The following is a 17,106-nucleotide window of genomic DNA, read 5'->3' on the forward strand; positions in this document are numbered from 1 at the left end:
ATATGAACACGCATATATCCTTCCCCAATGTAACGCGTTATGGATCTTCTCGCCTAGTCCTAACCCCTCAATGAGACTAGCATCGGAACAACATTGTCTTTTTGACTCCAAAGCCAGCTTACACTTTTAATATCAATGACAAATATAACAATAATGATAAGTTCAAATATCCTAGAATACCATGATAACTCACTATAGAAATTACACAACATTTACCACACATTTCCTCGATTTAGGTTTTGGGATTGCCACATCACATTTTGAGCCCATAGCCTAATAAACACACAATGAAAATCATACACTAATATTGATAGTACAACTATTTATTGTAGTTTACACTAAAATAACAAGTACCTGCTCATTTCCTAGAGTAGGTTTCACGACCGCCACTTTGCATTTGGTTTTAGCAACACTCTTGTTTTTCAAGCCCATAGCCTAACAAAAAAATAAAAGTAAAATTGAACAATTATATACATAAAATAACATTTACGGTTTAAACATTAAGTAACATATACCTGCTCCTTTCCATATTTAGGTTTTGAGATTGCCTCGTCGCTTTTTGATTTAGCACTGCTCTTTGTCTACGCATTGGATAGTTTGAGTTATTAAATATAATTACCTATTTGCATTATATAATCACAAGCATAAAAATTTACCTGTTTGCACTTCTTTCTCACATTTGCTTCAAGTTCAATGTTAAGACATTCATAATTTGTCTTGTTGTTAGCACCATTAGATAGTTGGTCACCCAATGGGCTTGACATTCGCTTTCTTCCCTCATTTTTAGAACTATTAGAAGCAACTTTCTCTAGTTCTAGCACGTTGGTGGTAATTCCTTGTATAATACCTAATGCCTCTAACTGTCTCACTCTTTCCTTTAACGCCTTGTTCTCATCTTCTTTCTTACGGATCCTGGATTCCATCTCTGCTCTATGTGCCTTCGACCCCTTCTTCGGGATATTGAAGTAAGTTGTTGGAGTGACATACTTACCTCCTGCTCTTACCCTTCCACAATGTTCTGGAGTCCCTAGTAGTGCCTTCGCAAGAACATCGTCGCTTCCTTGGGTTACTAATTTCCCATTAGCCTCTTCTTTTTTTAGTTGGTCCTGCACGTCAGTTGAACTTTTACTTAATTAAAGTGACAATCGGAACATAAAAGAAACTTAAGGGGGTCTTATACTTTATCAGTCCAATATATATCATCATTAGATAAGCCATTAATCAGAGTACTTGTGCAACCTCTGGAAAAGGCCTTTATGAGGGCCTGGATTGGCTATCAAACAACATTGCAAACAAGGCTTGAGGCAAGTGGTAGAACTTGTTAGGATTGCCTGTGGTTTGTGGTGGCGACAACTTTAGAATTTGCACATTTTTTTTCTGTATGACTTTTTGGTGATCATATATTGTAATAATGCTGGGGATTACTTGATTGGATATACTTGCGAGGTTTTCTTGTTTGTTGTTTTGAACATGCCTGCACTGCTTTAACTTTTAGAAGGAGACTAAGTCAATATCTTTACTGTTGATACTGTTTATCTTTGAAATAACCTTAAAGGTCAGGGACCTTTGGAGTATTGTACTTGAACTCCCTAAATAGCTCTGCATCTTTGGGAAAAGAAAGAGTATTAATGCTATGTGTTTGATAGGACGACCATTTGACTAGTTCCCAAAACAACATTTGACCATTTGACCATCGAAAAAACAACAAGATCGAAAACAAGGACATAGGAAATCAAGACCAGAAAATCAAGGACACAGAAAATCAAGATCAGAAACTGGATGGGAGTCTCCCAGCAAGAAACATAGATGTCGAGCTCGAAAAAATCAAGGGGAAGGGAGCTCGCGGACTAAGTATCCTACGGTTTGTAACTGGTACACTAAGTATTGCGTTTGGACAGAAAATGTGATCAAATTCATTGCATTTGTTGCGTACTGCTATAAACGGCAAGCCTTTGTTGGGCTTCAGCACCAAAAATTTAAGCCCACCAGGCCACCTCAACTGAAATTCCCCGAAATGAAAATGAAAGAGGCGGCTTCTTTATTTCTATTTTCTTTCTTTCCCCAAAAAAAACCCCTCTCCGAAAAACAGTCACCACCATCTCTAAAATTTATTTCGGATTCACCTTGATCTTGTGGGACTTGTGTTGTATTCTTCGTACATGAAGAATAAGCTTTCATGCTAGCTAGCTTTTTCGACTTTTGTTTAGGTATTCATTTTCTTAAAAATCTTCTACTTAATTGTTGGTATGTTTACAGACGAGTAACATGGTTAGTATTGGCTTAGTTGAAAGCTTATAGTTTGTAGGATTTGCCTCGAACTTTCCCTGGCCATTCTACCCTCGACGAGGACGGTAGGAATGCCTTGAGGGTGTTTACTTACACCTTATGCGCGGCATAATCCCTTTGTTGGTTACTGCTAGGTATGGGGTTTCAAAGTTTTTTTACATTGATTTGCTTTTTGTTTTAATTTACTGAAAACCCTGGTACATACATATTTTAGTCCAAACCATGGACTATTATATTATCACAAACGTGCCAGGATTTGATTGGTGTATATCTTTAGAGGTATACGATTATTCTTTGATTATCCTTGTTTCATGATATATGGGCAGACTATGTTCACGAGGTATATAATGAGAACTGTGTCTCATAGAAAATGTTTAAGTTTGGTTTTTTCTTTTTCTTTTTATTGTAAATGAGGTAACTTCCAGAGTTATAGTTAAGGCTGATGTCAATATAGTAAGTTGATCGTCAATATAATTAGTATGTTTGACTGGTATTGACGACATTTTTTTGTTTTTCACAAATGTTTCTTTGAATGGTGCTGATCCTGTTGGACTAAAAGCATCGCAGTGCCACTACATCGATGGTGTCTTCATGTACTTTGAAGGTACATTTGTTGTCTTTAAGTTTAGAGTGGTTTGGTTACTTATTTTTGTGACGTGGTTTGTTAGTTTCCCTAGTTTTAGCTAGTGTAGGTATTGATTTGGGATTTAAAATGACGATTATTGAAGTAGATACTTTATTTTGAATGAAGTATGATAGTAAGGTTGGACTAATGTGAAGTTTTGTGGTATGAAGAATGTAGTGGTAGTGTACCGTAAGATAATTAAGCTAAGTTGAATTGAAGTCAGTGTGAATGGAAGGGTGGGGTGATGGTTTGTTATCAGTGATCAATGATCGTACGATAATTGCTTATAGTAAGCCACATCACAAAGGGCGTAAGACCTTTAAATTTATCAATACTCAAGATACATTTTGGAACTCATCTTCAATACATTGTTTTGTAATAGCTTTCTATTTTTTGGTATCATTCCTACTTTGTGGAACAGATGAAAGGAGGTGACACATCTATTGCTGAGTCCGGATTTGAAGCCGAGGACAAGACTTCCCCCAAACCATTTAGTCATGCACATCCTAGGCTGACAACTGTTTGCAAAGAGGTAAGGGTTTCTTTTGCATTTTTAAAATTTAATTGGGTAGATAAAAGGTTAAGTTTGAAAGAAATGCATTAAAATTAGTACTCACTACTCAAATAAAGCTCATGCTACCCCCATTCTTGAAGTACTGCCCTTCTGCATAAAACAACTTCAACTAGAACTATCCAGCTATCTCGCTAATTACTCAAGCTGATTAGATATCTTTTCCTTGTTGGCTGTACATTGCGCAAATTTTTTAAGAAGTTGAGGTTTGCATTTTTACTATATTGGATTTTGTCGCTTTACGATATATTGAACTTATCTACTTTTGTTTTGTTTTTCTATTTTGTAGATTGAATTTAATAGAACGAGGCTATGGCTAGAAGGATAGACAAGCTAGACATGAAATCATTTTCTCGCACGGTGTTAGGGTCAAGGCATAGGCAGTGGTGATCAGGGGATACAAACTACTCTTCAACAAGTAAAATATTTCTTTTACAAGCAGGGGTAAGTTGTAGGCCGGTTACTTGGTCTGGCATGATATTTTATTGAGTTAATATATATTAGTGTGTCATGGTGCAATGTATAATGTGTGCCTAAGACTACTCGTCACATACTAAATTTTTTTCTTCTTTTGTTTTTGGAAATATAGGCACCTAGATGACAATGCAAGTTATTGAATTGGGCGGCTCTACATGAGTTAGTTGTTAAAGGGCGTTGGGAGACTACGATCTTATCAAACCGGTACATGATGTACTTTTTGGAAACAACGCTATCAATAAAAGGATAGCATCGTGTTTAATAGCATTTTGTAAGTGCTATCCAATAAATTTCATAGCGTTTTTGGGATGCTATCTATGTCCTTTTTTGTAGTAGTGGCAGATGGTCAAGTGGGGCTGGTGGAGGGCTTCGTGCGAAAAAACTTTACTTCCTAAAGGGGCTAGCAGAAAAACTCTTTGTTTGCTATAGCAAAGACACAACCTACTACATGTTTGCTATATCTAATAATATTACTACACATTACACATAAGTACATATACTCAAATATCTATAAAAGGATATAAACAACTTACAATTTTTTCTGCCACTTCCCTCGTATCATCATCATAATATCCACCATTCTTGTCTTGACGAGCTAAAAGCCACAAATTAGCTCTATCATCCTCATCAAAAGATTCTCCCAACTCTTCTTTCTATTATAAAACATATAAATAGGAAGTCCAATTATTTGTAGAGTATATGTTACGTTCAATATATAAATTGATATTTAAAAGATTTGTGCAAGTACTTACCAATTTATCTTCTAGGCCAGCATATCCAAGCCTGCTGATTCGGTGGTTATACTTATTCATTTTCCTTCGTGCTGATTGTAATTTGCTTCTCTCCTTTCAAAAATGGTTTACATGCATTCTTAGTATATATATTTCACAAGTACGCATGAATAAACACAACCAATTTACTGAAAATTCTATTCTAATAAAATTTATGATATACCTGGAACTCTCCCGTTAATCTCGATTTCACAAATGCATGCCAGTCGGGTTTCCTTATCTTATATTTTTTAGGTGGATTTGTAAACGCATCTTGATCATCTTTAAAAGGGAAGATAAACTTCTTCGTAAGCATATTCTTGAAGGTCCTCCAACGAACTCCAATTGATTTCAAAACTGCCTTCCTATACTTAACATCTATATTGAATCTAATCTGAGTAATGAACAAACAAAAAAAAATCAAGATACAAGCATGATAAGAAACAAAAAAAAAAAAGGAACTATACAAGATATATTTACCAGAATGCCGACCCACAAAAGATTTAGAAGCTCGTCAGGTGCTTTTTTCCATGTTTGAAAAGCACTTAAAGGAATTAGGGCTCTCGCAAGAGCACCTTCCTAACCAGAAAGCTGGTTGCGCACCTTTTGACCTATAGGCTTACCTTTTCCATTAAATTCAACAATAATTATTATGCCATCCCACTTACGAGACAAGGCATGCATTATGGTCGCACCTCTCTCACTTAGTGCTTCAGTGTCACTTAGTTCTTCTTCGCCTTCGAATGGACAACCTCTTACGATCCATCGCTGAACTATGAATAACATATGGTAGTAATTAGTAATGTAAGATAAACCATATTATCCACATTCAAACCATATTATCTACATTCAAACCATATTATATAGAGTAGTAAACTGAATGCAATAGTAAATAGACGATTAAAATGAATAAATACAAGATGGACTAACCACTTTTAAAAAAAAAAAAAATCTCAATCACTTGAAATTATTAAAAACACTTAATAAAAGTCTTACAACCAAAAAATTGCAATAAAGAGGAAAAACAAACACTAGGTTTTAGAAGAATCATTCTCGACCCATATTCCCACACAGTCTTTACGTGAGAAAATTGGTTGAGATTCATCATTCACATCAAATGAATCAACACTTGGCACAACTTCAGGCTGAACCCTATCTCCAATATCCCCATCAAACACGTCATTACCAATATCGCTAACATTATAACATCTTTTAGGAGCTGTTAGAGCAATCGACCATTTAGGATCAAGTTGATCGGGAACATAAAAGACTTGCTTGACTTGAGAGGCTAAGATAAAGGGATCAGATTTATGCCCAACTCTACCAAGATCCACTAATGTGAAACCCAGATCATCGGTCTTTATGCCATTCCCACTGTCAACCCAATCACACTTGAACACTGGAATGTGAAACTGAAAATAATCAAGAAGCCATATTTTAACGACAACACCATAGAAGGACATGTTGGAAAAGTCTGGATTTTTGTCCTTTGCACTTGCAACTTGCATTGCTCCCCGCCACCAAGCTTACACCACTATTTTGATTCACTTTCGTGAAGCATCACGACCTTTTGTGGAAAACCGATAACCATTGATGACATAACTCTCATATTTCAATGCATGCATTCGAGGTCCCTGAGCTCTCCAAGTTAACACACTTGAGTTTTTGTTATTCGGAATGCTTCGCTCTTCTGAAACCTATATTATGTTTAAAGTTAGTAACCAAGGCGTACACAAAGTTATTACTTAACAATAGTTTATCTTACCCTTCCTTTCAGCCAATCACTAAAAGTACGGATGTGTTCTTCTTGTAACCAAGTTGGTTTCTTTGAGGAACGTGGGTGTTTTTTCTTTAGGTACTCCATGTGCTCCCTATTAAGTTTTAGAATGAATTAGTTATAGAATTTCTAAGCCAATGGAATAATCAACATGGAAACACTTAAAGAAATTTACCCAATGTAAGGTTCAACAACTCTTGTGTTTCGCAAGACATAAAGATGTGCTTGCTCTAAGGTAGTACCATCAACTGCAGTGGCAACACCCCCCACTGGAGTGATTCCTTCCGAAGCATATCATCGTGTGATTTTAGAGTTGGCAGGAACTCCAATTGGGTCCAAATCAGATAAGAATTCACTACAAAACTCAATTGCTTCCTCTGCAATATAATTTTCAGCCATGCAACCTTCCTCGGGCGATTGCAATTTTGTACATAACCCTTCAACACACTCATATACCTAAGACATTATAAGACAAAAAGATAGGATGATTCTCCATTTTTCATACATTATAAAGACAAAAAGTGGGATAAAGTTTTTTACCTCTCAAATGGGTACATCCATCTAAGAAAAACTGGACCACAAAGTTTAACCTCTCTAACGATGGGCGATGAGATGAACCATGATGTCGAAGAACAACGGTGGAAAGTATTTCTCCAACAAACATAGTGTGACGACGACATCCCTTTGAATTTTACTCAACTGCATCACATCTATTACTTTCGCACAAAGTGCATTAAAGAAGAAGCACAGTCTAATAATTGTATACCTCACATGTTTCGGCAAGACAGACCGTATTGCCACTGGAAGCAATTGCTGCATCAAAACATGGCAATCATGTGACTTCAGCCCTTGTAACTTCAAGTCTTCCATTGAAACACGTGTCTTGAAATTAGAAGAGTATCCTTCTGGGACTTTCATCTCATGTAATGTTTGGCAAACCCTATGTTTTTCAGCTCTAGACAATGTGTAACAAGCTGGGGGTAAAAATGTCCTAGTTTTACCAATCTTTGGTGCTAGTTCATCCTTTCCCATGTCCTGAAGGTCCAGACGACCATTGACAGTGTCCTTTGTTTTCGAGGGAATGTTAAGCAATGTACCAATAATGCTGTCACACACATTCTTCTCAATGTGCATGACATCCAAAATGTGTCTGACAAGCAAAAACTCCCAGTAGTCCAATTCAAAAAACACTGACTTCTTCTTCCAACATTTCTTAACAACTTCGTCGACTCCATCATCAACCTGTTTTGACCTTGGTGTGGTTGACCTCTTTGCTTGTCCTCCTACACCTTGTCGCTTCCTTTTACCCACTCGCTTTACTGATTTTCCTCCTGTGACCTTTTTCCCCCCTTTTGGCATTACTGATTTGCTCAAACCTCGTTCTTCACTTTTTCCCCAAAGAGACTTTGATCATGCTAACCTTTGCTTTTACTTTATCACCATCCAACACTTCTGGCTGTAACTCAAACTCTTGCTTGCCATAAAAAGCCTTCCTTTGTTTTCTAAATGGGTGGTTCTTGGGGAGGAATCTTCGGTGGCCATGTATACATTTTACAAGAATGCTTTAATCTAAACGAACGTGTTTTCACCACATACGGACAAGCATAATACCCTTTAACACAACAACCGATAGATTACCAAACGCGGGAAATCATTTATTGTCCATAATAACCACGATCTCAATGTGAAGGTTTCTTGTCGGTAAGCATCATAAACATCAACCCCAGTATTCCATAGAACTTTTAAGTCATCAATCAAAGGCTGCAAGTACACATCTATATCGTTTCCTGGTTGTCGTGGACCTGATATTAACATAGTTAACATCATGAACTTTCTTTTCACGCACAACCAAGGTGGAAGGTTGTAAGTGATCAACATAACAGGCCAACAACTGTACTTACTGCTCAAAGAACCATGTGGGTTGAATCCATCTGTAGAAAGGGCTAGACGAAGATTCCTCGAATCTGCTGCAAACTCTGGCCACATAGCATCTACAGACTTCCATGCCGGGGAATCTGCTGGGTGACGAAGTTTGTCATCAACTTCTCTTTCATTGGCATGCCATGTCAAATCCTCAGCAGTTTTTACAGACTGAAACATCTTTCTGAACCTCGGGATGGGTGGAAAGTACCACATAACTTTTATGGGCACACCTTTGCTTGTCTCACATATTCTTATTCTCTTTAAACCTTGACACTCCACAAGTAGGACATGTAGTGCGGTCCTTATTAGCATCACCTCTATATAGTATGCAATCATTAGGACATGCATGTATCTTTTCATACTTCATTCCATAAACGGACAACATCTTTTTCACCTTCCCCATTGAAGAGGGTAGTAAATTACCTTCAGGAAGCCCGTCTCCAAACAATTTCAATAACTCAAAAAAGACTTATCGGACCACCCACCCTTCGGCTTTTTTAGATTGTACAATTTCACCACCATTGATAACTTGGTATACTTGGAACACCCTTCATATAATGGTTTCTCAAAGATCATTGAGCAGTTTTCCAAACTCTCCGGGATCCCCCGGATATTGTTCAAGTCCGCTTGTAGCAAGTTTTTGTGCTCGCTACATTATCCGGAGTTTCCATCCCGTGAAGGAAGGCATCCTGTCTATCAAAACAAGGAGTTGCACTAAGAATTTTCTCCCCATGAAATACCCATCTTGTGTATTGCTTATCAATCCGTGATGGAAAAGGTGATTTCTAACCACCTTTTGACTTAACTTCAAAAAGATTGACACAAAGGCTCACATGGACATCTCATACAAGTCTCCTGATTCTCTATGGGGTTTGCAAATAAAAGAAAATTTGCAACCCCTTGAATATATTCATCTGACAACCTATCCTTGGACATCCACGATTTGTCCATTTAGTATCTAATAAGTATGTGCGTGGCAAGAAGTTCCTGAAGACATCCAAACAGAGCACTCAATTTTGCTAAAAATATAAATAAATAAAAAATGCAAAAGTATATAAAGGAAATACCTTAGATGAATTTGGTTTGTACATGTGGCTTTGTTGGGGTTCAAGGCAGTTTTCCTTAGATGGAAAGCTCACTACTAATTCTTGGAATTACTATTTTCGTAGTTTCTGCGGTTGGTCTAATAATTATAGTAGATATGGGTGTTATGCTGAAAAATTAGATGTGAATATGAGAAGTAGAAGTGCAGATTTCTTCTTGTTTTACTAGAGTCGGAATAGTATTCATATATCAAGGTTAGAATTTCGGTTTATTAAATTTGTCTAAAGAATTGCTACTTTGGCTTGTAGTTGAGCAATACACACTTTTGGCTTGGTGAGTCTCAGAGGGAAGAAATGAACCCAACAAATTGTTGAATGTGGTTTTATTAAACCGCTTTTCTTTTCATGAAATATTTTATGCAAGAGAATGACTTTATTGTTTCCAAGCCTAGTGGTAATGTCCTTAGTCAAAATAGGATGTTGTATACATGCAAAATCCATTAATTAGTATATTATTTGTTACTTGAGTAGGTTTTGGTTGTTGTATACTTTGGTAAAGACTAAGGGTAGGTGGTGTACCAAAGATTTCCTTGGCTACTTTAATGGTTTTATCTTTTTCTTTTCACTTTTTAATAAGCACGCTTTGTTTACCTTTTATATGTTAAAGTTAGTAATTTAGAATTCATTTCAGTTGTTAAGCTTTATGTTAAGTTCTTTGTTCAATACTGACGCCACACAAACAAGTAGGACACACACACGCATGTACACACAACAAAAAAGCGTTAAAGCACTCACACTAAAGACCATCATGTACAGTACTCTATATATCTCTTCTTAACATCACCACTATCTATTCATCTTCACACACAACACTTCATTTGTACTCTCTCGGTTCATACAAACATGGTGTTATCTATTGTTCTTCTAAAGCTTGTTGAATGGCTCTTGTATCAACTTTTAGCTAACTCGTGTTATAGAGCAGCAAGGAAAATCACAAACTATGGTTATTACTTTAAAAACCAATTTGTCATTAAATCATCATCACAACATTCTTCTTTGTTTCCTAGCTAGTGTTACCAAGTGCTGTTTGGAAGGTAGAGAATCACAAACATTGGTTTGTGATATATATGGTGCCTTATTAAGGTCTCAATCTTTGTTTCAATTCCTTACTTCATGTTGGTTGCTTTTGAAGGTGGTAGCATTATTAGAGCCTTTATGTTACTTCTATCATACCCGTTTCTGTTGGCTATGAATCATGAGATTAGATTGAGGGTCATGGTGTTCATAACATTTTGTGGACTTAAGTTGAAGTATATGGACAGTGTTGGCAGGGCTGTTTTGCCTAAGTTTTATCTTGAGAATCTTAATCTTCAGGCCTATGAAGTGTTAGCATCAATAGGGAGGAAGGTTGTATTTACTAGTGTTCCAAAGGTGATGGTTGAAGGGTTTCTCAAAGACTACTTGAACGTCAATCTTGTTATAGGTACTGAATTACAGAATTATGGAGGGTATGTACTTCATTAGTTTTGTTGATGGGCCGGGGTTGCTTGTAAAACACAAGGCTCTTAAAGAATTCTTTGGAGATGACAAACCTGATATTGGCCTTGGGAGTTCAAATAGTGTTCATGATCATCTCTTCATCTCACTATGCAAGGTATGGTAATTAGTTAGTTAGTTGTCACTACATTTGTAATGTGTAAAAACTAATCATTTTTTTTAGAATATATAAAATTAACAATATTATCTAACAAACTTGCTTGAAAAAGTTTCCTTCATTTATTGTAATCAGATTGACATGTGGCACACACATGGCCATTTTCTATATTTACATACTCTAAAAAAAATTATCTACAACGTTTCATATAATATGTCAATTTGTAGGGTAATTATTCATGTATGCATGCAGAGTAAAACAACACTTGTAATAATACTCACATCCTATTCTCGGTTCCTAGTTCATCGTGAAGCAACAATTAATGCATGAATCTTACCTAGATTACCTACTTTCTGGTCACCATGCATATGACAATCTAACATATATAATAGCAAATATACCTATTAGGCAAATATAACTTGCCGATCGAATACTTCACATTTCTTGTATGTTTTATTTTTTTCCTTGTAGAGTACTTTGACATATACTAATAATTAACATTACTTTCAGGTGCTTGACCAAGAAATACCTAATGCCATACAAAATAAATATAGAAGTACTTTTAGTGCCTTGTGTCATTGGTAAAGGAAGGAGTCCAATAAGGAAAGGTGGGTTTTCTTCTATCTTAGTTCTATTGGGAGCTTCGCTGTACCTAAAACTGGATACCTGGGATTAGTTTTGTTGAAATTTTCAATATGAAATGGAAAAACAAAGAAGTAAACAAAGAAGCAAAAAAAAAAATGTACTGTCACAATAAACAACAACCAGTAACACTAGAACATGCATAAACAATGGCCATGAGTCATTGTTTGAATTATGATCGAAAAAGAGGTGGGATGAAATTACAAAATAAGTGCTCATGGTCGTGTTGAAATAACAAGTGTTAATAGCCTCGACCGAGGTTCTCATTGAAAACAAAAATTCAAATGCAATAACAAATATTTCTACAAACAATTTAAACAAGAAAGATAAACAAAAAAAAACTTACTTTTAGATTTCAAAACCTTTGTTGTAGTAGTAATCGATCGATCCCTTCTAGCTCAAACAAGTTTAAAAATAGCGCAAATGAAGAAGTGAGTGTGCAAGAGACCAATGAGATGAAGAAAAAAAAAAATTATGGGCGAATTGTTAGGGTTTGCCTTTGAAGGGGAAGAAGGATATATAGGGTAAACCTAACATCAATCCCTTAATATCCGCGAGGGGAAAAGTAATTGGGGTGAGCGGGAAAAATTTTCATCGCTTGAGGGAATTTCTCATTATTGCTGTTTCGATAAGATTTTTTTGATTCGATAAGTTTTTTTGATAAATTAAAAGCTGTTTCCATAAGTGAGGAGTATATTGACGGTTTAAGAAGGTATATTGACGGTTTAAGAAGGTTCAATTCTTACTAAGGAGTCCATTGATTTTGGTATTCTTTTTTTTGATTAAGTTGTTGACGGTTTAATTGAAAGGAAAATGGACCAAATCTAGTGCCCAAAAACTGTGAGAAGGTTGACGGTTTATTCTATTGCTAATTTGATTTGTAAGAAATAATATTATATTTTCTTGACACTTGTGTCATCATACGACATAATATTACAACAGCCGTCATAAAATTATTATATTTTCTTGGCGCTTGTGGTTTATTCTATTGCTAATTTGATTTGTTGTAAGAAATACTATTATATTTTCTTGACACTTGTGTCATACCGCGACATAATATTACAACAACCGTCATAAAATTATTATATTTTCTTGACGCTTGTGCCATACACATATAATGTTGCAAATGCCGTCATGAATTTATTATATTTTTCTTGACGCTTGTGTCATACACTACATAAATGTTGCGATAGCCGTCATAAATTTATTATAATTTCGTGACGCTTATGTCATACACGACATAATGTTGCAATAGCCGTCATAAAAATATTACTAAAACACCTATCTTGACGGTTTTTAACAAAGCCGTCAAGATAGATAAAAAACAAGCGTCATAATATGTCATTTTTTTAGTAGTGCAAGATACTAAAAAAACCTGTTACTAACTAAAAAACGTATTGCCTACTACAGGGCAACTCAGCCCGATATGGACTACAGTAGGTCAAGGAGATTAAATTAAAATTGCAATTTCAAACCTAGCATATCCACTCTTTTTTTTTGAAGCAACTAGAGGTTTGGCAGACCTCAACCTATATTAAGAAAATTAGGCTCTCAAATATATTTTTCCTTGCACATCCTCCTTTATAATTTTAGCGAGGGTCTCATCAACTGGAGGCAAGAAATACATTACAGAATCATCAAGAGAGTTACACAGCCTAGACAAGTAGTCAGCTATTTGATTGGTTTCCATGTAAACATGTTTGAAATCAACAAATTCAAATTGTTGTTTCAAGGAGTTTATGGAAGCAATAATGTTGAGGCAGTACCAAGGGGGCTCCTCCTTGCCATTGATGGTACCAACAACACACAGAGTCCGACCCAATAGTAATTCTTTTAGCACCAATGCTTAATGCACCCTTCATATCAGCTTCAATCGCCAGTAGTTCCTGTGACATGACAGACCGCTTAGGTGAACTTCCTGTGTAGGCAAGCTTAACTTCTCCTCATTACATCCCCTCGATAGCACCACCGAAACCATTAGTGTCTTCTGCTATAGAACCATCGGTATTTACCATGAACTCACCTAGTAGAGGTTTGAGCCAAGTACACCAGTTAGGGGCTTGCGAGTGAAGGAAACTTGATTGCCAATCCTTTCGATAAGTACTTTAGTTGCCACAGTCTCAAGTACTTCATGAGCTTACTGCATACATGGTCCTCAGAGTGTATTTTTTGCTGGAATCTCCTCGAGTTTCTTTCTGACCATATGGCATAAACAGTAGCGTAAACAATGGCTTTGATAATTTCAGCTTCCATTGTAGTAGATCTGCATAACCTCATTATGTTGGACCACTCTGGAGTAGAAGGTTGAACATAATTACTCAGACCCATCCATCCCTTCAGTTTAGACCAGATTTTTTTTGTGTAGTGGCAATAAAAAAAGAGATGTTTCGAATGCTCCCTTGAAGAGTTACAAAAGCAGCAACTTGAGTGATGTAACACCTTCTTTTTCACTAGTTTGTCTTGAGTGGGAAGACAATTTGCAAATAATTCCCAGCCTGTAAAGGAATGCTTAGGTAAAACCAACTTACCCCAGATAAGTCTATACCATTTGACCTTGTTTCGTATATGTTTGAGCGCCATGTAAGCTGATTTTGCAGTGAATCTTCCCGAGACAGTTTGAGTCCAGATGACTTGGTCTTGCTTCAGAAGAGGGTTCAACTCTATACCCACAGTATTTCTTTTGAGCTCACTTTTAGGTAGAGAAGAAATAGAGTGGTTCCATCTCCCATCAAGGATGAGGTCACTTACCAGGGCATCAACTGGGATTTGTAAAAGTTGTATTGCTTCAAGCCATTGAAGAAGTGGTGTGTCATAGCACTAAGGATCATGCCATACATATGTCTGCTCTCCCTTAGCTATCTGATGCCTTACAAATCTTTATGCAACTTCTCGATGCTTTAAGACATTCCTCCAAATCCATGAACAGTCGGTAGGGGTTTTCATAGTCCAAAAATGTTGATTTCGCACATGATGCTCAACTGACCACTTAACCCATAGAGAGTCTTCAATCGTAGCTTGCAATCTTGAATACAAGGCCACAGTAGGCAGCCTTATTCCATGTCTTGGGATCAACAATGCCCAAACTACCTTGATCATTGCCAAGTCTTAGAGTGGAGTGATTTGCATGATGCATTTTTGGAGTCATATTTGGACCAGACCAACCGAATCTATTGCAGATTTTTGCTATGTCATTCAAAGTTATTTTGGGTAGAATAAAGGTTCTAGCCCAATAAACATGAAAAGAGGATAAGATAGATTGAATCAACTGAAGACGGCTAGCGTGAGTGAGAGACTTGTTCTTCCAATTTGATATCCTCTTGGTGGTCATTTTTATCAAAGGTAAGCATTCTTTGATACCCATTCTTGTAGCTGAAAGTAGGAGGCTTAAGTAAGTAACTAAAGGCTGCACAAGCTTAACTTCCATGATATCATCTAGGTCTTGTGCTTTATGTCGACTCATACTTCCAGCAAGCAAAGTAGTTTTCTGACTATTCAACTTTAGACCCGTATAGTTAGAGAACTCCATTAGAGTGTTCTTAACAGTTTGAATAGTCGTAGCATCACCTTTACAAAACAACAAAATGTCATCGGCAAAGCTTAGGTGAATAATATTAAGCTTTTTGCATTTAGAATGGTAAGAAAAGTCCTTTGTTGACACATTTCGATTCAACATGCCTCCAAGTATCTCCATGATTTAGACAAAAAGATAGGGAGAAATGGGGTCGCCTTGTCGAAGCCCTCTGTGACCAGCAAAATAACCTTGAGGTGTGTCATTGACTAAAATGGAGAAGTATGGTGTAGTGTAGCACATTTTGGTCCACTCAATGAACTTATTTGGGAACCTGAACCTTGCCATTACCATCTCAATAGATTACCAGCTAACCATATCAAAAGCTTTGGTGATATCTATTTTGATGGAGCATCTTTTAGTACCATGGGCTATAGTATGGCCCCTCACCAATTCATGAGCAAGAAGGAAATTATCTTGTATGGATCTGCTCAAAATGAATGTTGATTGCTGCATAGAAATAAGATCAGGCATGAAGGGTTTCATTCTATTGGTGAGTAGTTTGGAAACACATTTATAGATAACATTGCAGCATGCAATGGGCCTGAACTCTTCAACTCTTGATGGGGATGCACATTTGGGAATGAGACATAGATGAGTAGAATTAACTCCTCGATGCACTGAATTCAGAGAGAAGACAGAAAGAATAGCTTGGATAAACTCATTTTTAACCTATTGCCAATTCTTTTTGAAGAAGAAGGCATTGTAACCATCAGGGCTTGAAGCACTACTATCCTCCATATCAAACAATGCTTGTTGAATCTCTGCCTCATTAAAGTCTTGTACCATATAATCAGCTTCAGATGCAGTAAGAACCCTCAGGAAGTGAAGACTCTCAAGAAAAGTAGGGTCACAGTAAGCTAAAGAAGGTTGCCCCAATAGGCCTTTGTAGTAATCAACAAACGCTTCTGAGACTTCTTCTTGTCCTTCCCTTCCAACACCAGTAGAGTCATTCAAAGCCCAAATAAGATTTCTGCTCTTTCTCTCTTTGATCATCTTGTGGAAGAATTCATTGCATTTGTCCCCATACTTCATCCAATCACATCTGGTTCTATGCCTGAGGTCCTCACCTTCCATAATAATAAGTTGACAAAGAGTATTCACGGTTTCTTTTTCTCTATGGCATAGGAGTATATCCGTTGGGTTACTCTGCTGGTCTTTCTGAATATATTTAAGCTCTTTCCTTGCAGCCTCTGTCTGCTTGGTTATGTTTGAGCAAAAGAATTTTGCCCAGCTTCTCAGTTTGTTCTTCAAAAGTTTTAGCTTATGAGTCAAGATGAACATAGAACTGCCACACTTGCACATTCCAGCAGGACATGAAAGTTGCCAAGAAATCAGGGTGAAAAATCTAGAAGTTACTGAACCTCAGTAACTTCTGTCTGCTTGGTTATGTATGAGCAAAAGAATTTTGCCCAACTTCTCAGTTTGTTCTTCAAAAGTTTTAGCTTCTGAGTCAAGATGAACATAGAACTGCCATACACTTGCACATTCCAGCAGGACATGAAAGTTGCCAAGAAATCAGGGTGAAAAATCTAGAAGTTACTGAACCTGAAAGGGGAATTAGCAACGACTTTATTCAAAATAGTAATAACAAGGGTGATAAGAGTAAAATTGATTAGTCTACCTACGAAATGAGTGATGAATTCACAACGTAAGTAAACTAACAACTAGACTTGTGAGCCTTTGTTTATCAAAGATATTTTCTACTCTCAAGTCTATCGAAATAGAATGGAGTAACGAATTCGTTCCACTCCTAGTGCTCTAGCATGG

General features: G+C 36.7%; 3 protein-coding genes and 1 long non-coding RNA gene across 4 annotated transcripts; 1 reads left to right on the forward strand and 3 right to left on the reverse strand.

The window, feature by feature from the left end:
- Positions 1-201: 201 nt before the first annotated feature.
- On the reverse strand, positions 202-5,455 carry LOC147486856 (uncharacterized). Its single transcript, XM_086573871.1, has 8 exons — positions 5,210-5,455; positions 4,914-5,123; positions 4,712-4,804; positions 4,493-4,612; positions 657-1,106; positions 516-581; positions 355-435; positions 202-273 (listed from the first exon to the last, which is right to left on the reverse strand). Exons 2-8 carry the CDS (start codon positions 5,043-5,045, stop codon positions 202-204), a joined length of 1,014 nt encoding a protein of 337 aa, XP_086429997.1. The 5' UTR covers positions 5,046-5,123; positions 5,210-5,455.
- LOC147486857 (uncharacterized) lies at positions 2,249-4,218 on the forward strand. Its single transcript, XR_015203236.1, has 4 exons — positions 2,249-2,890; positions 3,333-3,443; positions 3,772-3,900; positions 4,072-4,218. It is a non-coding gene; the product is annotated as an uncharacterized LOC147486857 (long non-coding RNA).
- Positions 5,456-14,772: 9,317 nt separating the features above from the next.
- On the reverse strand, positions 14,773-15,459 carry LOC147486858 (uncharacterized). The gene has a single exon (XM_086573873.1). The coding sequence runs from the start codon at positions 15,457-15,459 to the stop codon at positions 14,773-14,775; it is 687 nt and encodes a 228-aa protein (XP_086429999.1).
- A 549-nt stretch (positions 15,460-16,008) lies between these two features.
- On the reverse strand, positions 16,009-16,641 carry LOC147486859 (uncharacterized). Its single transcript, XM_086573874.1, has one exon. It carries the CDS (start codon positions 16,639-16,641, stop codon positions 16,009-16,011), a length of 633 nt encoding a protein of 210 aa, XP_086430000.1.
- Between the last annotated feature and the right edge of the window lie 465 nt (positions 16,642-17,106).

Source organism: Coptis chinensis, chromosome 7, assembly GCF_015680905.1.
Source record: "Coptis chinensis isolate HL-2020 chromosome 7, ASM1568090v1, whole genome shotgun sequence".
Taxonomy (NCBI): Eukaryota; Viridiplantae; Streptophyta; class Magnoliopsida; order Ranunculales; family Ranunculaceae; genus Coptis; species Coptis chinensis.

Excerpts from the sequence above, each read along its gene's own strand:
- LOC147486856 (XM_086573871.1), bottom strand. The coding sequence starts at position 5,045 with ATGCTTACGAAGAAGTTTATCTTCCCTTTTAAAGATGATCAAGATGCG. Across the intron at positions 4,613-4,711 it reads CTGGCCTAGAAGATAAATTG|AAAGAAGAGTTGGGAGAATC; the intron begins GTAAGTACTTGC and ends GTTTTATAATAG. Across the intron at positions 436-515 it reads CTAAATATGGAAAGGAGCAG|GCTATGGGCTTGAAAAACAA; the intron begins GTATATGTTACT and ends TTTTTTTGTTAG.
- LOC147486858 (XM_086573873.1), bottom strand. The coding sequence starts at position 15,459 with ATGGAGATACTTGGAGGCATGTTGAATCGAAATGTGTCAACAAAGGAC.
- LOC147486859 (XM_086573874.1), bottom strand. The coding sequence starts at position 16,641 with ATGTGCAAGTGTGGCAGTTCTATGTTCATCTTGACTCATAAGCTAAAA.